General features: G+C 44.4%; 3 protein-coding genes across 3 annotated transcripts; all 3 read right to left on the bottom strand.

The window, feature by feature from the left end:
* Positions 1-588, bottom strand: LOC136148410 (interferon tau-like). The gene has a single exon (XM_065907940.1). The coding sequence runs from the start codon at positions 586-588 to the stop codon at positions 1-3; it is 588 nt and encodes a 195-aa protein (XP_065764012.1).
* Positions 589-8,620: 8,032 nt separating this feature from the next.
* On the bottom strand, positions 8,621-9,208 carry LOC136148419 (interferon tau). Its single transcript, XM_065907949.1, has one exon. The coding sequence runs from the start codon at positions 9,206-9,208 to the stop codon at positions 8,621-8,623; it is 588 nt and encodes a 195-aa protein (XP_065764021.1).
* An 8,037-nt stretch (positions 9,209-17,245) lies between these two features.
* On the bottom strand, positions 17,246-17,833 carry LOC136148415 (interferon tau). Its single transcript, XM_065907944.1, has one exon. It carries the CDS (start codon positions 17,831-17,833, stop codon positions 17,246-17,248), a length of 588 nt encoding a protein of 195 aa, XP_065764016.1.
* Between the last annotated feature and the right edge of the window lie 8,043 nt (positions 17,834-25,876).

Here is a 25,876-nt window from a genome sequence, read left to right as displayed (position 1 = left end):
TCAAGGTGAGTTCAGATCTCCACCCATCTTTCTTAACCTTTTTTGCAACCTGGATATTGAAGAGAGAGCTCTCATCATCTCCAAATGGACGATTTGCCAGGCACAGTCGCTGTATTCCTTCTCTTGCAGGTAGTCATGGATTCCCTGGAAGTACCTCTTCACGGTCAGAGTGGGGCCCATCCTTCCCAGGTCAGAGTCTTTCTCTCCCATCACCTGCCCCAGGCAGGCATCCAGGTCGTCCAGCTGCTGATAGAGTCCAGTGCAGAGCTGCTCCAGGATGGTGGTGTCCGAGGCAGCAGAGGAGCGCTCTGTGTGGAAGAGGTTGAAGCTCTGCTGGAGCATCTCGTGGAGCACAGAGAAGGCCTGGTCCTTCTGAAGCTGACTGCCCTCCACCATCTCCTGGGGAAGACCGAAGTCTTTTCTGTCCTGCAGACAGGAGTGAGGGGAGAGTCTCTTCATTTGGCCCAGGAGCCTGAGGTTCCGCCTGCCAAGCAGCACATGGTACTGAGACAGCTCACAGCCCAAGGATCCTCCCGGGCCATAGCTGACCAGCACCAGGGCCATCAGTAGAGAGAGCACGAAGGCCATGGAGCAGATGAGGCTGCTGCTGGCCTGGCGGAGACGGCGTCTGCTGGGACCGTCAGGTAGGGGTCTGATGACAATCATTCGAAGCTAGGCTTTTAAATAGGAAGTTGGTACTCGTCCGACAATTTCTCTCCCACTTCCTCTTGGTGGTGTCATTTAGATATTTTCTATTTGCCCTAGAGTATGTAGTTGATCTAAACTCTTAATTTTTACAGTAGAAGTTTAATTTTCCCAATAAAATTTGGATTTGTCAATGTAAATGTGTATCAATTAAATGAGAAACTATATAAAGGCTGAAGTTATGTAAGTATGTAAAGACTTAGAGATCTGTACATAGTTATTATGTACCAATTTAAGTGTAATATAGATAAGAATTGCTATTGCTTAGGTTATGTCAAACCCATAATTTTCCCTTGATTCTTAACTGCATTTCTCCATCCTTATCGTACACATAGGAATTCAGAGTCACTCAGGCCATATTGGTTTCTGTATTTGTCTTCTTGTAATCGAGAGTGAATGAGCTACTCTGCTGTTTCTGTTCTTTAGAGAACGTTCATTCAGGTTCCTGAGATTCCATTTCACTGGGGCCACAAGATCCTGAGGCCTGGAGTGTTTCCTGCCATATCAGTAAACCAGGATGATAAACAGTCAAGAGTCTCCAAGCCCTCCAGGGCCCTCAGGAAGGGGAAATACACCTGTGGGCTAACAGCTACCAAATTGCAGCTACTCCCTAAGGATAGCCCAAGGCAACTCAGGATGTGATAAAATGCAAGATGCAAGAAAATGCAAGGAAAAATGCCCCAGGAGCGCTGAGATGCATGAAAGGAATGTTTGCAGTGAGCCCAGACACTTGGCTCTTCACATACATAGGAAAAGTGCTGAATTCCCTAAGTTGAGATAGCTGGTTTTCTTTTAATTCTCAAAGATACTTTGATGTTCATACTACATCCACTCTCTTAAAAATTCCTATATAACCTGACTGTTCCCCTCAGTTCCTTGGAGCAATCTCTCAGGGTGAATTGATGTACTGCCTCCCAAATTCCCACCAAATAAAGCATAACTCTCAACTTTTAGGTTGTCACTATGTCTCTCTTTTTTGTAAATTAACTTATTTATTTTAATTGGAGGCTAATTACTTTACAATATTGTAGCGGTTTTGCCATCCATTGACATGAATCACCCATGGGTTTACATGTGTCCCCCATCCTGAACCCCCCTCGTGCCTCCTTCCCTGTGCCATCCCTCCGTGTGGTCCCAGCACACCAGCCCTGAGCGCCCTGTCCCATTCAATGAACCTTGTCTGGTGATCTGCTGAACATACGGTAATATACATATTTCAATGCTATTCTCTCAAATTATCTCACCCTCACCTTCTTGCATGGAATCCAAAATTCTGTTCTTGACATCTGTGTCTCTTTTGCTGTTTTTCTTTCTGACTTACTTCCCTCTGTATAATAGGCTCCAGATCAACAGTCAGGTACAATATATGAGAGATCGTGGTTTCTTTCAACCAGCTTTTTATGGTAGATCTATACTCTTCCACAGGCTGTGCCAATATCCGCGCCAGAAATCCTGCTTCTTTTCTGGTGCATGTCGGTCTTAAGAGTCTCACTCCAAGATAATTAATTGTCTTTCCAGCACCACCTCACTCACAAGGTGGTTAGCACTTCTGGTAGCAGTTTTCCTCTGGAATGACAGGGTCCTCAGCCCAAACTCTCTAGTATTCACTGCTGAGGGCAGGCTTAGTACATCCTGAGGACCTCAGAATTCTACTGTGGAGGGTGGGGGGGGGGGTTGTCCCTTTGTTTGCAAAATCTTTGATCTTCTAGGATCCCCACCCTTTCCCTGGAGTCTTTCTGTGAAGGACCGGAGTTCTCAGTGATGACCTCCCCTTCTAACCTGTGTCCCCAGGTATTTAAGGGTCAGGAACCCTAAGATGCTGAGAGCTAAAGTCTGTTTTTGTATGTAGGTGGAGGCATTATCGATTTGCAACTGTTACAACTTTAGGAGCAATTTTTATTTTGCCACTACTGCTTTTAATGTTCAAATCTTTGACTTAATCTGTTGAATGTTTGTTTTGCTCACAATTCCTGAGTTGGCCATAGCAAATTCAGTGATGCTGTTATATACTATTAGAGGCTTATATCACAGAAATCAGTGACCTTTAGTTGTTCGTGCAGTACATCCTTCTGTTGGGCTGACTTGCCTATCCATCTCTGTCTCGAGCTCAGAATGCAGAGCCATGAGGCCAGGCTGTGTCAGAGAGAAATAGCCTTGCTTCTTTACTTACGTATGGTGTTTCATTGTAAATTTAAGTAGCAACAAAAGATGTAGGAACTTAGATTTTACATAGTCATTTGCTGGTCGAAGTTTGTCTCTATCCTCCTGGATTACGTTCCATTTCATCGTAGGGTTAATACAAAGGGAAATAAAAGAATGGAAGAGGGGTTTCACCTCATTTCTTTAATTTTCAAGACTTGAGATATTTTGCTTGTCATTTCAACTTTCCCAGAAAAACGATAGTTGTTTGTGGGCAAAAATAAAACCTGTATATCTGAACAGCATGAAAGTGAAGAAGGGCAAGTGACTTTTCTGCTGACAAAATGGCAAAGTGTAAGTTAAATATAAAAAGAGCTCAGTCAAACAGGGGAAGGATCACAATATTTGAAGGATGTTAAACAGTCACAAAGACAGGCAGGCGTGTGTGCTAAGTCACTTCCGGCATGTCTGACTCCTTGGGACCCAATGGACAGCCTCCCCTGTCCATGGGATTCTCCCTGCAATAACAAAGGAGTAGGTTGCCGTTTCCTCCACCAGGGGATCTTCCCGACCCAGGGATCAAACCTAGGTCTTTTACGTCTCCTGCAGTGGCAGTTGGGTTCTTTAGCACCAGTGCCACCTGGGAAGCCTCCACAAAGACAGCCAGAGGTGTCCAAATATTATCCATGTAGTCTTGCCCCCAAAAGTGTCCCCAAAGTGTGACAGAAGAAAGAAAGAAGCCCAGAACTTTCTTAACATACAGAAGAAGGAAATGACAACCCAGTCCAGTTTTCTTGCCTGGAGAATTCCATGGACCGAGGAACCTGGTGGGTAGAGTACAGTTCAGTCAGTAGCTCAGTTGTGTCTGAGTCTTGGGACCCCATGGACCGCAGCACAGCAGGCCTCCCTCTCCATCACCCACTTCTGGAGTTTACTCAAACTCATGTCCATCGAGTCGGTGATGCCGTCCAGCCATCTCATCCTCTGTCGTCCCCTTCTCCTCCTGCCCTCAATCTTTCCCGGCATCAAGGTCTTTTCAAAGGAGTCAGCTCTTCGCATGAGGTGGCCAAAGTATTGGAGTTTCAGCTTCAACATCAGTCCTACCAATGAACACCCAGGACTGATCTCCTTTAGGATGCACTTGTTGGATCTCCTTGCAGTCCAAGGGACTCTCAAGAGTCTTCTCTAACACCACAGTTCAAAAGCGTCATTCTCCGGTGCTCAGCTTTCTTCATATTCCAACTCTCACATCCATACGTGGCCGCTGGAAAAACCATACCTTGACTAGATAGAACTTTGTTGGCAAAGTAATGTCTCTGCTTTTTAATATGCTCTCTAGGTTGGTTGTAAGTGACAAATGTGGTCCCCTGGAGAGGGGAATGGCAAACCACTTCAGTATTCTTGCCTTGAGAACCCCATGAGCAGTATGAAAAGGGTAGAGTTCACGGAGCTGCAAAAGAGTCATACTCAACTGAGCAACTGACATGTATTTAACCTGCAAATTAGAGATCTCTGAGAGTGTCAGTTCCTAGGCAGATTGATAAGAAGTCTAGGATCCCCAAGGTCGAGAGAAGGGTCTGGCACTCTCCAGGAGGATATAGGGTTCTGGAGTTCTCAAGGAGGAGAAAAGAACAAACTTTTTCCCTACTTTGCTTTGTCTTAGTCAACAGAACAATGTATTTTGTTCGAGGGCATGTTTCTCCTTCAAAAGCTGCTGACTTATCTTAACATGTACATTGTTGTAGTGGGATGAGTAAGATCTTTCTATTCTTAGTTCTAATCCCATTATCTTAATTTGTATATTGTAGAAGTGAGTCTAGTAAGATCTGTAAACCATGAGACATTCTTTTGCTTTATTGTAATAACCAATTTAAAAAGTATATAGCTCCCTTTAAGGCTAGCAAGTGGGGCACTCTCCATCCCCCTTCTGATGTCTATATCAGAAGATTCTCTGTCCCTTTTTATCCTTTAATAAAACTCTGCTATACAAAAGCTCTGAGTGATCAAGCCTGGTCCCTGGTTCCGAAGCTAAATCGTCTTCTTCTGAAATCACAAATCCAGCAACATTCATCAAAAACCATCATTCATTGGAGAGAAGCAATCTAAAGACGGAGTCTGTAATGTGAAGCAGAGATTTGAGAGATCTAATCTATATTGAAGCCCTTCCCTACTACTTAACCAGTATAGACAGACACACACACACACACACGCACACATAATTTCTCTCTCTCTCTCTCTCTCTCTCTCTTCCTGGTTAACTTCCTCAATTGCAGTATCCCATTTCCTTACCAGTTCTCAATTCTTCCCAAGTAGGTACACTCCAGGTTATTGGTTGGCAACAATTGTATTCTCTGAAATCCCCTAATTTGTGTCTGTGTTCTCTCTTACTACTGAGTCAAAGAGGAAGGGATGCAACGCACTCATTATTCAAAGGGACATTGAGAATTTTCTCCTGAAGTCAAGCAACGAACAACGTACTCTTCAGAAAAGAGTACCTTCAAACAGGAGCTGTTTCCTCTGATTCCCTTTGCTTTTCCTTATCCAGCATGCCATGAAAAAGACTCCAAGGGTGTTAAAGGATGTAAAGCAAATGATAAATCTGTAACCTTGGCCAGAGAGCAGCCTGCAAGCGAGAAACACATCCTGACCGTTCTCTCTACACAGCTACCTTAGCCCAAGACATGTCCTGCCTGAAGCTGGGAGGATTTTCCCTCTCTGAAAAACATAAGCTAAGGAGGGAGGCTTTTGCAGGTTATGGGTGTCAGTTCTTTCCAGGCAAGATCCTCCTTGAGCTCTGAAGAAAATGCTCATTGAAGAAGACAGACTTCTGCCTAGAAGAGCAAGAAGCCCATTCTAGACTTGATCAATGTCCTAGTCCATCATGGCCAGTAGGTGGCACACTTCCTCTGTAATTGTTTTCATAGCCTCCAGAGGAAAAGGGATCCTGCTTTTTAGTTCATTCTGGCCAAGGCTGTTGTTAACAGGATTATAACAAGGACTTTCTCTCATTCCCAAAAGTATTCATCACAAGAAAAACAATAACCTCTTACATGAGAGTTTCTGAAAAGCCTAGAACTTTGACTCAATCATTTTACTGGTGGCTTTGCACTCTTAGAGCTTCCCTTATGGCTCAGACAGTAAAGAATCTGCCTCCAAAGTGGGAGAACCAGCTTTGATCCCTGGGTGGGGCAGATCCCCTGGAGAAGGAAATGGCAATCCACTGCAGTTTTCTGCCTGGAGAATCCCATAGACAAAGGAGCCTGGTGGGCTATGGTTCATGGGTGACAGAGAGTTGGCAGGAGTGAGTGACTACACTTTTCACTCACCACAAAGAAACAGGAAAGAGTTGTATGAATGGCTGGTGCAGGGGAAGGAGGAGTGAATCTGGAAAGCATACTGGGAATTGCTCCATTGTGAGGAAGTACAGGCATACTTTGTTTTATCCCATTTCATAGATAATTGGATTTCTTACAAATTGAAGTTTTGCGAGGACCCCGTGTCAAACAAGTCTATCAATGCCATTTTCAACAGCCCTTGCACACTCCGTGTCTTTGTGCCACACTGCAGTGATTCACAGAATAGGTCAAACTTTCACCGGCAAAATAATTGGAAGGTCCAGATGATCACTGGTGATTTTTAGCAATAAAGTATTTTTTAAATGAAGGTATATAAGTATGGTCAGGCCACTCAGGATGGCTGTTCTCTTACTCTCTGTACATCCCATGCCCCCCCAGTACGGCCTGTACACATGACTGGCTTTTCTATGTACTTGTCCGAGGCCCCAGATTTCATCTTTTTCTCAAAGGGGTGGTGAGGGGCATGTCCCTCTACCACTTTCTATGATAATAAATGAGCCCCCCTGATCTCACTCCCACTCGGACTGGCAATCTCCTCCCACACCCCCCTCTCCCTCCTTCCCATTCCCCACTTCCCCACCCTCTACTCCCCACCCCTCCATTGCTCTCAGAATGAAGCCTGTCACCATGTATTCACACTTCCCAGCACCAGTGCACCACACATGGTGGGGTGTGTCTCCAGGACATTGCTTCAGACATGTAAGTGCCTCCCGTCCATTAAACCTCTGTTCTTGACGGCAGAATCTCTCTTTGGTCTCGAAGCTGGGCAAACATAGGTCTTGTAAGCCTGCAGGGTACAACCCAACAATTGGTGGCAGCCAGGAGGTGGCAGAAACTCCTGTGAGTGCCAAGGTCCAGGATGGGGAATGGAAAGTTATTGGGGGCATCCACTAACATGTGGGGCCCAAAAGTTGCTGGCTGTAATCCCAAAACTGTAGGGTATTCCTCAAGTGGCCATCCACTCCCATACGGTGCCCAAGAACTTCAGGGGGAATCCCAGAAGCAACAGGAAAATCCCTGGGTGGCTGTCCACTAGTCCATGGGGCCTTTGGGTGGCTGTCCTTGATGAATGGGGGCTGCGCAGAGATCGGGAGAACAATGGCTTCTGCTAGCTCTGCTACTGTATCAAAGTGAGGAGTTTGTATTTGGTTAAGTCAGCTTGCTGGAAGGAATTGGTATTTCTCTTGTGCCTTTGCCATGTAAGTGATCTATCTGGCTCTCTGGAACTTGAATGGTCTCTGATCTCTAAGAGTAAGGAGAAAAAAGTGCTTTTAGGTAAATTCTATGAAAATAATCATATATAGGTAATGTTTATCTAAAATAGTCTCCCCAGAATTTGGTAACTTGAAAGTAAGTTAAGAGAATTCATTGACTTTCTGTGCTGTGTGATTAGTAATGTTGCACTCTTTGGGACCCAATGGGCTGCAGCCCTCCAGCCTCCTCTGTCCATGGGGATTCTTTAGACAACAGTACTGGAGTGGGTTGCCTAACCTTCCTCCTGGCATCTTCCCAACCCAGGTCTCCTGCATTGCAGGCAGTTTCTTTACCAACTGAACCACCAGGGAAGCCCAAGAATACTGCTCGGGGTACGAAACCTATCCCTTCTCCAGGTGATCTTCATGACCCAGGAGTTGAACAGGGGTCTTCAGCTCTGCAGGCGCATTCTTTACCAGCTGAGCTACCAGGGAAGCCCTACAGGTAGCTTAGAAAGGACATAGAATATTATTTGTCTTTCCAGCATCATTTGGACCTAAAGCTTCCCGTGTGAGGACATTCTTTTCCCTTACTTTTCTTTGCAGTCTTTGGTAAAATTGAAAGAAAATAATACTATTTTTATGTCCTCTTCTCTGTAAGACTGAGAGTGTCCATGCAGTAGGAACGACATTTGCTTTATTCACTTGTATTCCTTGGTGACAATTACACAGTCTGTTATGTAGGTACTCAATATATATGAATAATATGAATGGAACGAATGAATAAATCAATGTAAACACCCATTCTATAATAAAGTTTTAAAATGAGGGTGTGAATTTTCATTTTTGAGTAAAGAAACTCATTTTCTTTGACTTCATAAATAGAACAAAGTACAAATTTAGTAACACGAAATTGTAAACATGTTTTAGAAATTTTAATATGATGTACAGATGACATGTAACTTTACAAATTTCCTAATATTTTACGTATGTTAGATGCAAGAAGAAATAATAAATCAACAACAGATACCATCAGGGCAGGCATCACTTAAGGACTCATGCCCGTACAGCTGAATACATTTATAGCTACTTGCTTATTCCTGCTGACAAAGTATCGGCTAAAGGAATTCAATGCATTTGGTGGCTAAAGCAGAAATCAGAGTCTTCTGAAATGAACACAGGTGAGTGTATGAGGGTGATGTGGCATCTTAGTCGGTGAGAGTCATCTCAAGGTGAGTTCAGATCTCCACCCATCTTTCTTAACCTTTTTTGCAACCTGGATATTGAAGAGAGAGCTCTCATCATCTCCAAATGGACGATTTGCCAGGCACAGTCGCTGTATTCCTTCTCTTGCAGGTAGTCATGGATTCCCTGGAAGTACCTCTTCACGGTCAGAGTGGGGCCCATCCTTCCCAGGTCAGAGTCTTTCTCTCCCATCACCTGCCCCAGGCAGGCATCCAGGTCGTCCAGCTGCTGATAGAGTCCAGTGCAGAGCTGCTCCAGGATGGTGGTGTCCGAGGCAGCAGAGGAGCGCTCTGTGTGGAAGAGGTTGAAGCATTGCTGGAGCATCTCGTGGAGCACAGAGAAGGCCTGGTCCTTCTGAAGCTGACTGCCCTCCACCATCTCCTGGGGAAGACCGAAGTCTTTTCTGTCCTGCAGACAGGAGTGAGGGGAGAGTCTCTTCATTTGGCCCAGGAGCCTGAGGTTCCGCCTGCCAAGCAGCACATGGTACTGAGACAGCTCACAGCCCAAGGATCCTCCCGGGCCATAGCTGACCAGCACCAGGGCCATCAGTAGAGAGAGCACGAAGGCCATGGAGAAGATGAGGCTGCTGCTGGCCTGGCGGAGACGGCGTCTGCTGGGACCGTCAGGTAGGGGTCTGATGACAATCATTCGAAGCTAGGCTTTTAAATAGGAAGTTGGTACTCGTCCGACAATTTCTCTCCCACTTCCCCTTTGTGGTGTCATTTAGATATTTTCTCTTTGCCCTAGAGTATGTAGTTGAGCTAAACTCTTAATTTTTACCATAGAAGTTTAATTTTCCCAAAAATTTGGATTTGTCAGTGTAAATGTGTATCAATTAAATGAGAAACTATATAAAGGCTGAAGTTATGTAAGCATGTAAAGATTTAGAGATCTGTACATAGTTATTATGTACCAATTTAAGTGTAATATAGATAAGAATTGCTATTGCTTAGATTATGTCAAACCCATAATTTCCCCTTGATTCTTAACTGCATTTCTCCATCCTTATCGTACACATAGGAATTCAGAGTCACTCAGGCCATATTGGTTTCTGTATTTGTCTTCTTGTAATCGAGAGTGAATGAGCTACTCTGCTGTTTCTGTTCTTTAGAGAACGTTCATTCAGGTTCCTGAGATTCCATTTCACTGGGGCCACAAGGTCTTGAGGCGTGGAGTGTTTCCTGCCATACCAGTAAACCAGGATGATAAACAGTCAAGAGTCTCCAAGCCCTCCAGGGCCCTCAGGAAGGGGAAATACACCTGTGGGCTAACAGCTACCAAATTGCAGCTACTCCCTAAGGTTAGCCCAAGGCAACTCAGGATGTGAAAAAATGCAAGATGCAAGAACGTGCAACGGAAAATGCCCCAGGAGAGCTGAGATGCATGAAAGGAATGTTTGCAGTGAGCCCAGACACTTGGCTCTTCACATACATAGGAAAAGTGCTGAATTCCATAAGTTGAGATAGCTGGTTTTCTTTAATTCTCAAAGATACTTTGATGTTCACACTACATCCACTTTCTTGAAAATTCCTGTATAAGCTGACTCTTCCCCTCAGTTCCTTGGAGCAATCTCTCAGGGTGAATTGATGTACTGCCTCCCAAATTCCCACCAAATAAAGCATAACTCTCAACTTTTAGGTTGTCACTATGTCTCTCTTTTTTGTAAATTAACTTATTTATTTTAATTGGAGGCTAATTACTTTACAATATTGTAGCGGTTTTGCCATCCATTGACATGAATCACCCATGGGTTTACATGTGCCCCCCATCCTGAACCCCCCTCGTGCCTCCTTCCCTGTGCCATCCCTCCGTGTGGTCCCAGCACACCAGCCCTGAGCGCCCTGTCCCATTCAATGAACCTGGACTGGCGATCTGCCTCACATACGGTAATATACATATTTCAATGCTATTCTCTCAAATTATCCCACCTCACCTTCTTGCGTGGAATCCAAAATTCTGTTCTTGACATCTGTGTCTCTTTTGCTGTTTTTCTTTCTGACTTACTTCCCTCTGTATAATAGGCTCCAGATCAACAGTCAGGAACAATATATGAGAGATCGTGGTTTCTTTCAACCAGCTTTTTATGGTAGATCTATACTCTTCCACAGGCTGTGCCAATAGCCGCGCCAGAAATCCTGCTTCTTTTCTGGTGCATGTCGGTCTTAAGAGTCTCACTCCAAGGTAATTAATTGTCTTTCCAGCACCACCTCACTCTCAAGGTGGTTAGCACTTCTGGTAGCACTTTTCCTCTGGAATGACAGGGTCCTCAGCCCAAACTCTCTAGTATTCACTGGTGAGGGCAGGCTTAGTACATCCTGAGGACCTCAGAATTCTACTGTGGTGGGGGGGGGGGGTTGTCCCTTTGTTTGTAAAATCATTGATCTTCTAGGATCCCCACCCTTTCCCTGGAGTCTTTCTGTGAAGGACCGGAGTTTTCAGTGATGACCTCCCCTTCTAACCTGTGTCCCCAGGTATTTAAGGGTCAGGAACCCTAAGATGCTGAGAGCTAAAGTCTGTTTTTGTATGTAGGTGGAGGCATTATCGATTTGCAACTGTTACAACTTTAGGAGCAATTTTTATTTTGCCACTACTGCTTTTAATGTTCAAATCTTTGACTTAATCTGTTGAATGTTTGTTTTGCTCACAATTCCTGAGTTGGCCATAGCAAATTCAGTGATGCTGTTATATACTATTAGAGGCTTATATCACAGAAATCAGTGACCTTTAGTTGTTCGTGCAGTACATCCTTCTGTTGGGCTGACTTGCCTATCCATCTCTGTCTCGAGCTCAGAATGCAGAGCCATGAGGCCAGGCTGTGTCAGAGAGAAATAGCCTTGCTTCTTTACTTACGTATGGTGTTTCATTGTAAATTTAAGTAGCAACAAAAGATGTAGGAACTTAGATTTTACATAGTCATTTGCTGGTCGAAGTTTGTCTCTATCCTCCTGGATTACGTTCCATTTCATCGTAGGGTTAATACAAAGGGAAATAAAAGAATGGAAGAGGGGTTTCACCTCATTTCTTTAATTTTCAAGACTTGAGATATTTTGCTTGTCATTTCAACTTTCCCAGAAAAACGATAGTTGTTTGTGGGCAAAAATAAAACCTGTATATCTGAACAGCATGAAAGTGAAGAAGGGCAAGTGACTTTTCTGCTGACAAAATGGCAAAGTGTAAGTTAAATATAAAAAGAGCTCAGTCAAACAGGGGAAGGATCACAATATTTGAAGGATGTTAAACAGTCACAAAGACAGGCAGGCGTGTGTGCTAAGTCACTTCCGGCATGTCTGACTCCTTGGGACCCAATGGACAGCCTCCCCTGTCCATGGGATTCTCCCTGCAATAACAAAGGAGTAGGTTGCCGTTTCCTCCACCAGGGGATCTTCCCGACCCAGGGATCAAACCTAGGTCTTTTACGTCTCCTGCAGTGGCAGTTGGGTTCTTTAGCACCAGTGCCACCTGGGAAGCCTCCACAAAGACAGCCAGAGGTGTCCAAATATTATCCATGTAGTCTTGCCCCCAAAAGTGTCCCCAAAGTGTGACAGAAGAAAGAAAGAAGCCCAGAACTTTCTTAACATACAGAAGAAGGAAATGACAACCCAGTCCAGTTTTCTTGCCTGGAGAATTCCATGGACCGAGGAACCTGGTGGGTAGAGTACAGTTCAGTCAGTAGCTCAGTTGTGTCTGAGTCTTGGGACCCCATGGACCGCAGCACAGCAGGCCTCCCTCTCCATCACCCACTTCTGGAGTTTACTCAAACTCATGTCCATCGAGTCGGTGATGCCGTCCAGCCATCTCATCCTCTGTCGTCCCCTTCTCCTCCTGCCCTCAATCTTTCCCGGCATCAAGGTCTTTTCAAAGGAGTCAGCTCTTCGCATGAGGTGGCCAAAGTATTGGAGTTTCAGCTTCAACATCAGTCCTACCAATGAACACCCAGGACTGATCTCCTTTAGGATGCACTTGTTGGATCTCCTTGCAGTCCAAGGGACTCTCAAGAGTCTTCTCTAACACCACAGTTCAAAAGCGTCATTCTCCGGTGCTCAGCTTTCTTCATATTCCAACTCTCACATCCATACGTGGCCGCTGGAAAAACCATACCTTGACTAGATAGAACTTTGTTGGCAAAGTAATGTCTCTGCTTTTTAATATGCTCTCTAGGTTGGTTGTAAGTGACAAATGTGGTCCCCTGGAGAGGGGAATGGCAAACCACTTCAGTATTCTTGCCTTGAGAACCCCATGAGCAGTATGAAAAGGGTAGAGTTCACGGAGCTGCAAAAGAGTCATACTCAACTGAGCAACTGACATGTATTTAACCTGCAAATTAGAGATCTCTGAGAGTGTCAGTTCCTAGGCAGATTGATAAGAAGTCTAGGATCCCCAAGGTCGAGAGAAGGGTCTGGCACTCTCCAGGAGGATATAGGGTTCTGGAGTTCTCAAGGAGGAGAAAAGAACAAACTTTTTCCCTACTTTGCTTTGTCTTAGTCAACAGAACAATGTATTTTGTTCGAGGGCATGTTTCTCCTTCAAAAGCTGCTGACTTATCTTAACATGTACATTGTTGTAGTGGGATGAGTAAGATCTTTCTATTCTTAGTTCTAATCCCATTATCTTAATTTGTATATTGTAGAAGTGAGTCTAGTAAGATCTGTAAACCATGAGACATTCTTTTGCTTTATTGTAATAACCAATTTAAAAAGTATATAGCTCCCTTTAAGGCTAGCAAGTGGGGCACTCTCCATCCCCCTTCTGATGTCTGTATCAGAAGATTCTCTGTCCCTTTTTATCCTTTAATAAAACTCTGCTATACAAAAGCTCTGAGTGATCAAGCCTGGTCCCTGGTTCCGAAGCTAAATCGTCTTCTTCTGAAATCACAAATCCAGCAACATTCATCAAAAACCATCAGTCCTCTCATCCATTCATTGGAGAGAAGCAATCTAAAGACGGAGTCTGTAATGTGAAGCAGAGATTTGAGAGATCTAATCTATATTGAAGCCCTTCCCTACTACTTAATCAGTATAGACACACACACACACACACACACACGCACACATAATTTCTCTCTCTCTCTCTCTCTCTCTCTTCCTGGTTAACTTCCTCAATTGCAGTATCCCATTACCTTACCAGTTCTCAATTCTTCCCAAGTAGGTACACTCCAGGTTATTGGTTGGCAACAATTGTATTCTCTGAAATCCCCTAATTTGTGTCTGTGTTCTCTCTTACTACTGAGTCAAAGAGGAAGGGATGCAACGCACTCATAATTCAAAGGGACATTGAGAATTTTCTCCTGAAGTCAAGCAACGAACAACGTACTCTTCAGAAAAGAGTACCTTCAAACAGGAGCTGTTTCCTCTGATTCCCTTTGCTTTTCCTTATCCAGCATGCCATGAAAAAGACTCCAAGGGTGTTAAAGGATGTAAAGCAAATGATAAATCTGTAACCTTGGCCAGAGAGCAGCCTGCAAGCGAGAAACACATCCTGACCGTTCTCTCTACACAGCTACCTTAGCCCAAGACATGTCCTGCCTGAAGCTGGGAGGATTTTCCCTCTCTGAAAAACATAAGCTAAGGAGGGAGGCTTTTGCAGGTTATGGGTGTCAGTTCTTTCCAGGCAAGATCCTCCTTGAGCTCTGAAGAAAATGCTCATTGAAGAAGACAGACTTCTGCCTAGAAGAGCAAGAAGCCCATTCTAGACTTGATCAATGTCCTAGTCCATCATGGCCAGTAGGTGGCACACTTCCTCTGTAATTGTTTTCATTGCCTCCAGAGGAAAAGGGATCCTGCTTTTTAGTTCATTCTGGCCTAGGCTGTTGTTAACAGGATTATAACAAGGACTTTCTCTCATTCCCAAAAGTATTCATCACAAGAAAAACAATAACCTCTTACATGAGAGTTTCTGAAAAGCCTAGAACTTTGACTCAATCATTTTACTGGTGGCTTTGCACTCTTAGAGCTTCCCTTATGGCTCAGACAGTAAAGAATCTGCCTCCAAAGTGGGAGAACCAGCTTTGATCCCTGGGTGGGGCAGATCCCCTGGAGAAGGAAATGGCAATCCACTGCAGTTTTCTGCCTGGAGAATCCCATAGACAAAGGAGCCTGGTGGGCTATGGTTCATGGGTGACAGAGAGTTGGCAGGAGAGAGTGACTACACTTTTCACTCACCACAAAGAAACAGGAAAGAGTTGTATGAATGGCTGGTGCAGGGGAAGGAGGAGTGAATCTGGAAAGCATACTGGGAATTGCTCCATTGTGAGGAAGTACAGGCATACTTTGTTTTATCCCATTTCATAGATAATTGGATTTCTTACAAATTGAAGTTTTGCGAGGACCCCGTGTCAAACAAGTCTATCAATGCCATTTTCAACAGCCCTTGCACACTCCGTGTCTTTGTGCCACACTGCAGTGATTCACAGAATAGGTCAAACTTTCACCGGCAAAATAATTGGAAGGTCCAGATGATCACTGGTGATTTTTAGCAATAAAGTATTTTTTAAATGAAGGTATATAAGTATGGTCAGGCCACTCAGGATGGCTGTTCTCTTACTCTCTGTACATCCCATGCCCCCCCAGTACGGCCTGTACACATGACTGGCTTTTCTATGTACTTGTCCGAGGCCCCAGATTTCATCTTTTTCTCAAAGGGGTGGTGAGGGGCATGTCCCTCTACCACTTTCTATGATAATAAATGAGCCCCCCTGATCTCACTCCCACTCGGACTGGCAATCTCCTCCCACACCCCCCTCTCCCTCCTTCCCATTCCCCACTTCCCCACCCTCTACTCCCCACCCCTCCATTGCTCTCAGAATGAAGCCTGTCACCATGTATTCACACTTCCCAGCACCAGTGCACCACACATGGTGGGGTGTGTCTCCAGGACATTGCTTCAGACATGTAAGTGCCTCCCGTCCATTAAACCTCTGTTCTTGACGGCAGAATCTCTCTTTGGTCTCGAAGCTGGGCAAACATAGGTCTTGTAAGCCTGCAGGGTACAACCCAACAATTGGTGGCAGCCAGGAGGTGGCAGAAACTCCTGTGAGTGCCAAGGTCCAGGATGGGGAATGGAAAGTTATTGGGGGCATCCACTAACATGTGGGGCCCAAAAGTTGCTGGCTGTAATCCCAAAACTGTAGGGTATTCCTCAAGTGGCCATCCACTCCCATACGGTGCCCAAGAACTTCAGGGGGAATCCCAGAAGCAACAGGAAAATCCCTGGGTGGCTGTCCACTAGTCCATGGGGCCTTTGGGTGGCTGTCCTTGATGAATGGGGGCTGCGCAGAGATCGGGAGAACAATGGCTTCTGCTAGCTCTGCTACTGTATCAAAGTGAGGAGTTTGTATTTGGTTAAGTCAGCTTGCTGGAAGGAATTGGTATTTCTCTTGTGCCTTTGCCATGTAAGTGATCTATCTGGCTCTCTGGAACTTGAATGGTCTCTGATCTCTAAGAGTAAGGAGAAAAAAGTGCTTTTAGGTAAATTCTATGAAAATAATCATATATAGGTAATGTTTATCTAAAATAGTCTCCCCAGAATTTGGTAACTTGAAAGTAAGTTAAGAGAATTCATTGACTTTCTGTGCTGTGTGATTAGTAATGTTGCACTCTTTGGGACCCAATGGGCTGCAGCCCTCCAGCCTCCTCTGTCCATGGGGATTCTTTAGACAACAGTACTGGAGTGGGTTGCCTAACCTTCCTCCTGGCATCTTCCCAACCCAGGTCTCCTGCATTGCAGGCAGTTTCTTTACCAACTGAACCACCAGGGAAGCCCAAGAATACTGCTCGGGGTACGAAACCTATCCCTTCTCCAGGTGATCTTCATGACCCAGGAGTTGAACAGGGGTCTTCAGCCCTGCAGGCGCATTCTTTACCAGCTGAGCTACCAGGGAAGCCCTACAGGTAGCTTAGAAAGGACATAGAATATTATTTGTCTTTCCAGCATCATTTGGACCTAAAGTTTCCCGTGTGAGGACATTCTTTTCCCTTACTTTTCTTTGCAGTCTTTGGTAAAATTGAAAGAAAATAATACTATTTTTATGTCCTCTTCTCTGTAAGACTGAGAGTGTCCATGCAGTAGGAACGACATTTGCTTTATTCACTTGTATTCCTTGGTGACAATTACACAGTCTGTTATGTAGGTACTCAATATATATGAATAATATGAATGGAACGAATGAATAAATCAATGTAAACACCCATTCTATAATAAAGTTTTAAAATGAGGGTGTGAATTTTCATTTTTGAGTAAAGAAACTCATTTTCTTTGACTTCATAAATAGAACAAAGTACAAATTTAGTAACACGAAATTGTAAACATGTTTTAGAAATTTTAATATGATGTACAGATGACATGTAACTTTACAAATTTCCTAATATTTTACGTTGTTAGATGCAAGAAGAAATAATAAATCAACAACAGATACCATCAGGGCAGGCATCACTTAAGGACTCATGCCCGTACAGCTGAATACATTTATAGCTACTTGCTTATTCCTGCTGACAAAGTATCGGCTAAAGGAATTCAATGCATTTGGTGGCTAAAGCAGAAATCAGAGTCTTCTGAAATGAACACAGGTGAGTGTATGAGGGTGATGTGGCATCTTAGTCGGTGAGAGTCATCTCAAGGTGAGTTCAGATCTCCACCCATCTTTCTTAACCTTTTTTGCAACCTGGATATTGAAGAGAGAGCTCTCATCATCTCCAAATGGACGATTTGCCAGGCACAGTCGCTGTATTCCTTCTCTTGCAGGTAGTCATGGATTCCCTGGAAGTACCTCTTCACGGTCAGAGTGGGGCCCATCCTTCCCAGGTCAGAGTCTTTCTCTCCCATCACCTGCCCCAGGCAGGCATCCAGGTCGTCCAGCTGCTGATAGAGTCCAGTGCAGAGCTGCTCCAGGATGGTGGTGTCCGAGGCAGCAGAGGAGCGCTCTGTGTGGAAGAGGTTGAAGCATTGCTGGAGCATCTCGTGGAGCACAGAGAAGGCCTGGTCCTTCTGAAGCTGACTGCCCTCCACCATCTCCTGGGGAAGACCGAAGTCTTTTCTGTCCTGCAGACAGGAGTGAGGGGAGAGTCTCTTCATTTGGCCCAGGAGCCTGAGGTTCCGCCTGCCAAGCAGCACATGGTACTGAGACAGCTCACAGCCCAAGGATCCTCCCGGGCCATAGCTGACCAGCACCAGGGCCATCAGTAGAGAGAGCACGAAGGCCATGGAGAAGATGAGGCTGCTGCTGGCCTGGCGGAGACGGCGTCTGCTGGGACCGTCAGGTAGGGGTCTGATGACAATCATTCGAAGCTAGGCTTTTAAATAGGAAGTTGGTACTCGTCCGACAATTTCTCTCCCACTTCCCCTTTGTGGTGTCATTTAGATATTTTCTCTTTGCCCTAGAGTATGTAGTTGAGCTAAACTCTTAATTTTTACCGTAGAAGTTTAATTTTCCCAATAAAATTTGGATTTGTCAATGTAAATGTGTATCAATTAAATGAGAAACTATATAAAGGCTGAAGTTATGTAAGTATGTAAAGACTTAGAGATCTGTACATAGTTATTACGTACCAATTTAAGTGTAATATAGATAAGAATTGCTATTGCTTAGATTATGTCAAACCCATAATTTTCCCTTGATTCTTAACTGCATTTCTCCATCCTTATCGTACACATAGGAATTCAGAGTCACTCAGGCCATATTGGTTTCTGTATTTGTCTTCTTGTAATCGAGAGTGAATGAGCTACTCTGCTGTTTCTGTTCTTTAGAGAACGTTCATTCAGGTTCCTGAGATTCCATTTCACTGGGGCCACAAGGTCTTGAGGCGTGGAGCGTTTCCTGCCATACCAGTAAACCAGGATGATAAACAGTCAAGAGTCTCCAAGCCCTCCAGGGCCCTCAGGAAGGGGAAATACACCTGTGGGCTAACAGCTACCAAATTGCAGCTACTCCCTAAGGTTAGCCCAAGGCAACTCAGGATGTGAAAAAATGCAAGATGCAAGAAAGTGCAACGGAAAATGCCCCAGGAGAGCTGAGATGCATGAAAGGAATGTTTGCAGTGAGCCCAGACACTTGGCTCTTCACATACATAGGAAAAGTGCTGAATTCCATAAGTTGAGATAGCTGGTTTTCTTTAATTCTCAAAGATACTTTGATGTTCACACTACATCCACTTTCTTGAAAATTCCTGTATAAGCTGACTCTTCCCCTCAGTTCCTTGGAGCAATCTCTCAGGGTGAATTGATGTACTGCCTCCCAAATTCCCACCAAATAAAGCATAACTCTCAACTTTTAGGTTGTCACTATGTCTCTCTTTTTTGTAAATTAACTTATTTATTTTAATTGGAGGCTAATTACTTTACAATATTGTAGCGGTTTTGCCATCCATTGACATGAATCACCCATGGGTTTACATGTGCCCCCCATCCTGAACCCCCCTCGTGCCTCCTTCCCTGTGCCATCCCTCCGTGTGGTCCCAGCACACCAGCCCTGAGCGCCCTGTCCCATTCAATGAACCTGGACTGGCGATCTGCTTCACATACGGTAATATACATATTTCAATGCTATTCTCTCAAATTATCCCACCTCACCTTCTTGCGTGGAATCCAAAATTCAGTTCTTGACATCTGTGTCTCTTTTGCTGTTTTTCTTTCTGACTTACTTCCCTCTGTATAATAGGCTCCAGATCAACAGTCAGGAACAATATATGAGAGATCGTGGTTTCTTTCAACCAGCTTTTTATGGTAGATCTATACTCTTCCACAGGCTGTGCCAATATCCGCGCCAGAAATCCTGCTTCTTTTCTGGTGCATGTCGGTCTTAAGAGTCTCACTCTTTAAGTTAATTGTCTTTCCAGCACCACCTCACTCTCAAGGTGGTTAGCACTTCTGGTAGCACTTTTCCTCTGGAATGACAGGGTCCTCAGCCCAAACTCTCTAGTATTCACTGCTGAGGGCAGGCTTAGTACATCCTGAGGACCTCAGAATTCTACTGTGGTGGGGAGGGGGGGGGGGTTGTCCCTTTGTTTGTAAAATCGTTGATCTTCTAGGATCCCCACCCTTTCCCTGGAGTCTTTCTGTGAAGGACCGGAGTTTTCAGTGATGACCTCCCCTTCTAACCTGTGTCCCCAGGTATTTAAGGGTCAGGAACCCTAAGATGCTGAGAGCTAAAGTCTGTTTTTGTATGTAGGTGGAGGCATTATCGATTTGCAACTGTTACAACTTTAGGAGCAATTTTTATTTTGCCACTACTGCTTTTAATGTTCAAATCTTTGACTTAATCTGTTGAATGTTTGTTTTGCTCACAATTCCTGAGTTGGCCATAGCAAATTCAGTGATGCTGTTATATACTATTAGAGGCTTATATCACAGAAATCAGTGACCTTTAGTTGTTCGTGCAGTACATCCTTCTGTTGGGCTGACTTGCCTATCCATCTCTGTCTCGAGCTCAGAATGCAGAGCCATGAGGCCAGGCTGTGTCAGAGAGAAATAGCCTTGCTTCTTTACTTACGTATGGTGTTTCATTGTAAATTTAAGTAGCAACAAAAGATGTAGGAACTTAGATTTTACATAGTCATTTGCTGGTCGAAGTTTGTCTCTATCCTCCTGGATTACGTTCCATTTCATCGTAGGGTTAATACAAAGGGAAATAAAAGAATGGAAGAGGGGTTTCACCTCATTTCTTTAATTTTCAAGACTTGAGATATTTTGCTTGTCATTTCAACTTTCCCAGAAAAACGATAGTTGTTTGTGGGCAAAAATAAAACCTGTATATCTGAACAGCATGAAAGTGAAGAAGGGCAAGTGACTTTTCTGCTGACAAAATGGCAAAGTGTAAGTTAAATATAAAAAGAGCTCAGTCAAACAGGGGAAGGATCACAATATTTGAAGGATGTTAAACAGTCACAAAGACAGGCAGGCGTGTGTGCTAAGTCACTTCCGGCATGTCTGACTCCTTGGGACCCAATGGACAGCCTCCCCTGTCCATGGGATTCTCCCTGCAATAACAAAGGAGTAGGTTGCCGTTTCCTCCACCAGGGGATCTTCCCGACCCAGGGATCAAACCTAGGTCTTTTACGTCTCCTGCAGTGGCAGTTGGGTTCTTTAGCACCAGTGCCACCTGGGAAGCCTCCACAAAGACAGCCAGAGGTGTCCAAATATTATCCATGTAGTCTTGCCCCCAAAAGTGTCCCCAAAGTGTGACAGAAGAAAGAAAGAAGCCCAGAACTTTCTTAACATACAGAAGAAGGAAATGACAACCCAGTCCAGTTTTCTTGCCTGGAGAATTCCATGGACCGAGGAACCTGGTGGGTAGAGTACAGTTCAGTCAGTAGCTCAGTTGTGTCTGAGTCTTGGGACCCCATGGACCGCAGCACAGCAGGCCTCCCTCTCCATCACCCACTTCTGGAGTTTACTCAAACTCATGTCCATCGAGTCGGTGATGCCGTCCAGCCATCTCATCCTCTGTCGTCCCCTTCTCCTCCTGCCCTCAATCTTTCCCGGCATCAAGGTCTTTTCAAAGGAGTCAGCTCTTCGCATGAGGTGGCCAAAGTATTGGAGTTTCAGCTTCAACATCAGTCCTACCAATGAACACCCAGGACTGATCTCCTTTAGGATGCACTTGTTGGATCTCCTTGCAGTCCAAGGGACTCTCAAGAGTCTTCTCTAACACCACAGTTCAAAAGCGTCATTCTTCGGTGCTCAGCTTTCTTCATATTCCAACTCTCACATCCATACGTGGCCGCTGGAAAAACCATACCTTGACTAGATAGAACTTTGTTGGCAAAGTAATGTCTCTGCTTTTTAATATGCTCTCTAGGTTGGTTGTAAGTGACAAATGTGGTCCCCTGGAGAGGGGAATGGCAAACCACTTCAGTATTCTTGCCTTGAGAACCCCATGAGCAGTATGAAAAGGGTAGAGTTCACGGAGCTGCAAAAGAGTCATACTCAACTGAGCAACTGACATGTATTTAACCTGCAAATTAGAGATCTCTGAGAGTGTCAGTTCCTAGGCAGATTGATAAGAAGTCTAGGATCCCCAAGGTCGAGAGAAGGGTCTGGCACTCTCCAGGAGGATATAGGGTTCTGGAGTTCTCAAGGAGGAGAAAAGAACAAACTTTTCCCCTACTTTGCTTTGTCTTAGTCAACAGAACAATGTATTTTGTTCGAGGGCATGTTTCTCCTTCAAAAGCTGCTGACTTATCTTAACATGTACATTGTTGTAGTGGGATGAGTAAGATCTTTCTATTCTTAGTTCTAATCCCATTATCTTAATTTGTATATTGTAGAAGTGAGTCTAGTAAGATCTGTAAACCATGAGACATTCTTTTGCTTTATTGTAATAACCAATTTAAAAAGTATATAGCTCCCTTTAAGGCTAGCAAGTGGGGCACTCTCCATCCCCCTTCTGATGTCTATATCAGAAGATTCTCTGTCCCTTTTTATCCTTTAATAAAACTCTGCTATACAAAAGCTCTGAGTGATCAAGCCTGGTCCCTGGTTCCGAAGCTAAATCGTCTTCTTCTGAAATCACAAATCCAGCAACATTCATCAAAAACCATCAGTCCTCTCATCCATTCATTGGAGAGAAGCAATCTAAAGACGGAGTCTGTAATGTGAAGCAGAGATTTGAGAGATCTAATCTATATTGAAGCCCTTCCCTACTACTTAACCAGTATAGACAGACACACACACACACACACACGCACACATAATTTCTCTCTCTCTCTCTCTCTCTCTCTCTTCCTGGTTAACTTCCTCAATTGCAGTATCCCATTACCTTACCAGTTCTCAATTCTTCCCAAGTAGGTACACTCCAGGTTATTGGTTGGCAACAATTGTATTCTCTGAAGTCCCCTAATTTGTGTCTGTGTTCTCTCTTACTACTGAGTCAAAGAGGAAGGGATGCAACGGACTCATTATTCAAAGGGACATTGAGAATTTTCTCCTGAAGTCAAGCAACGAACAACGTACTCTTCAGAAAAGAGTACCTTCAAACAGGAGCTGTTTCCTCTGATTCCCTTTGCTTTTCCTTATCCAGCATGCCATGAAAAAGACTCCAAGGGTGTTAAAGGATGTAAAGCAAATGATAAATCTGTAACCTTGGCCAGAGAGCAGCCTGCAAGCGAGAAACACATCCTGACCGTTCTCTCTACACAGCTACCTTAGCCCAAGACATGTCCTGCCTGAAGCTGGGAGGATTTTCCCTCTCTGAAAAACATAAGCTAAGGAGGGAGGCTTTTGCAGGTTATGGGTGTCAGTTCTTTCCAGGCAAGATCCTCCTTGAGCTCTGAAGAAAATGCTCATTGAAGAAGACAGACTTCTGCCTAGAAGAGCAAGAAGCCCATTCTAGACTTGATCAATGTCCTAGTCCATCATGGCCAGTAGGTGGCACACTTCCTCTGTAATTGTTTTCATAGCCTCCAGAGGAAAAGGGATCCTGCTTTTTAGTTCATTCTGGCCAAGGCTGTTGTTAACAGGATTATAACAAGGACTTTCTCTCATTCCCAAAAGTATTCATCACAAGAAAAACAATAACCTCTTACATGAGAGTTTCTGAAAAGCCTAGAACTTTGACTCAATCATTTTACTGGTGGCTTTGCACTCTTAGAGCTTCCCTTATGGCTCAGACAGTAAAGAATCTGCCTCCAAAGTGGGAGAACCAGCTTTGATCCCTGGGTGGGGCAGATCCCCTGGAGAAGGAAATGGCAATCCACTGCAGTTTTCTGCCTGGAGAATCCCATAGACAAAGGAGCCTGGTGGGCTATGGTTCATGGGTGACAGAGAGTTGGCAGGAGTGAGTGACTACACTTTTCACTCACCACAAAGAAACAGGAAAGAGTTGTATGAATGGCTGGTGCAGGGGAAGGAGGAGTGAATCTGGAAAGCATACTGGGAATTGCTCCATTGTGAGGAAGTACAGGCATACTTTGTTTTATCCCATTTCATAGATAATTGGATTTCTTACAAATTGAAGTTTTGCGAGGACCCCGTGTCAAACAAGTCTATCAATGCCATTTTCAACAGCCCTTGCACACTCCGTGTCTTTGTGCCACACTGCAGTGATTCACAGAATAGGTCAAACTTTCACCGGCAAAATAATTGGAAGGTCCAGATGATCACTGGTGATTTTTAGCAATAAAGTATTTTTTAAATGAAGGTATATAAGTATGGTCAGGCCACTCAGGATGGCTGTTCTCTTACTCTCTGTACATCCCATGCCCCCCCAGTACGGCCTGTACACATGACTGGCTTTTCTATGTACTTGTCCGAGGCCCCAGATTTCATCTTTTTCTCAAAGGGGTGGTGAGGGGCATGTCCCTCTACCACTTTCTATGATAATAAATGAGCCCCCCTGATCTCACTCCCACTCGGACTGGCAATCTCCTCCCACACCCCCCTCTCCCTCCTTCCCATTCCCCACTTCCCCACCCTCTACTCCCCACCCCTCCATTGCTCTCAGAATGAAGCCTGTCACCATGTATTCACACTTCCCAGCACCAGTGCACCACACATGGTGGGGTGTGTCTCCAGGACATTGCTTCAGACATGTAAGTGCCTCCCGTCCATTAAACCTCTGTTCTTGACGGCAGAATCTCTCTTTGGTCTCGAAGCTGGGCAAACATAGGTCTTGTAAGCCTGCAGGGTACAACCCAACAATTGGTGGCAGCCAGGAGGTGGCAGAAACTCCTGTGAGTGCCAAGGTCCAGGATGGGGAATGGAAAGTTATTGGGGGCATCCACTAACATGTGGGGCCCAAAAGTTGCTGGCTGTAATCCCAAAACTGTAGGGTATTCCTCAAGTGGCCATCCACTCCCATACGGTGCCCAAGAACTTCAGGGGGAATCCCAGAAGCAACAGGAAAATCCCTGGGTGGCTGTCCACTAGTCCATGGGGCCTTTGGGTGGCTGTCCTTGATGAATGGGGGCTGCGCAGAGATCGGGAGAACAATGGCTTCTGCTAGCTCTGCTACTGTATCAAAGTGAGGAGTTTGTATTTGGTTAAGTCAGCTTGCTGGAAGGAATTGGTATTTCTCTTGTGCCTTTGCCATGTAAGTGATCTATCTGGCTCTCTGGAACTTGAATGGTCTCTGATCTCTAAGAGTAAGGAGAAAAAAGTGCTTTTAGGTAAATTCTATGAAAATAATCATATATAGGTAATGTTTATCTAAAATAGTCTCCCCAGAATTTGGTAACTTGAAAGTAAGTTAAGAGAATTCATTGACTTTCTGTGCTGTGTGATTAGTAATGTTGCACTCTTTGGGACCCAATGGGCTGCAGCCCTCCAGCCTCCTCTGTCCATGGGGATTCTTTAGACAACAGTACTGGAGTGGGTTGCCTAACCTTCCTCCTGGGATCTTCCCAACCCAGGTCTCCTGCATTGCAGGCAGTTTCTTTACCAACTGAACCACCAGGGAAGCCCAAGAATACTGCTCGGGGTACGAAACCTATCCCTTCTCCAGGTGATCTTCCTGACCCAGGAGTTGAACAGGGGTCTTCAGCTCTGCAGGCGCATTCTTTACCAGCTGAGCTACCAGGGAAGCCCTACAGGTAGCTTAGAAAGGACATAGAATATTATTTGTCTTTCCAGCATCATTTGGACCTAAAGCTTCCCGTGTGAGGACATTCTTTTCCCTTACTTTTCTTTGCAGTCTTTGGTAAAATTGAAAGAAAATAATACTATTTTTATGTCCTCTTCTCTGTAAGACTGAGAGTGTCCATGCAGTAGGAACGACATTTGCTTTATTCACTTGTATTCCTTGGTGACAATTACACAGTCTGTTATGTAGGTACTCAATATATATGAATAATATGAATGGAACGAATGAATAAATCAATGTAAACACCCATTCTATAATAAAGTTTTAAAATGAGGGTGTGAATTTTCATTTTTGAGTAAAGAAACTCATTTTCTTTGACTTCATAAATAGAACAAAGTACAAATTTAGTAACACGAAATTGTAAACATGTTTTAGAAATTTTAATATGATGTACAGATGACATGTAACTTTACAAATTTCCTAATATTTTACGTTGTTAGATGCAAGAAGAAATAATAAATCAACAACAGATACCATCAGGGCAGGCATCACTTAAGGACTCATGCCCGTACAGCTGAATACATTTATAGCTACTTGCTTTTCCCTGCTGACAAAGTATCGGCTAAAGGAATTCAATGCATTTGGTGGCTAAAGCAGAAATCAGAGTCTTCTGAAATGAACACAGGTGAGTGTATGAGGGTGATGTGGCATCTTAGTCGGTGAGAGTCATC

This window comes from Muntiacus reevesi, chromosome 17 (genome assembly GCF_963930625.1).
Source record: "Muntiacus reevesi chromosome 17, mMunRee1.1, whole genome shotgun sequence".
NCBI lineage: Eukaryota > Metazoa > Chordata > Mammalia > Artiodactyla > Cervidae > Muntiacus > Muntiacus reevesi.
This window is presented reverse-complemented; position numbering and strand designations above follow the sequence as displayed.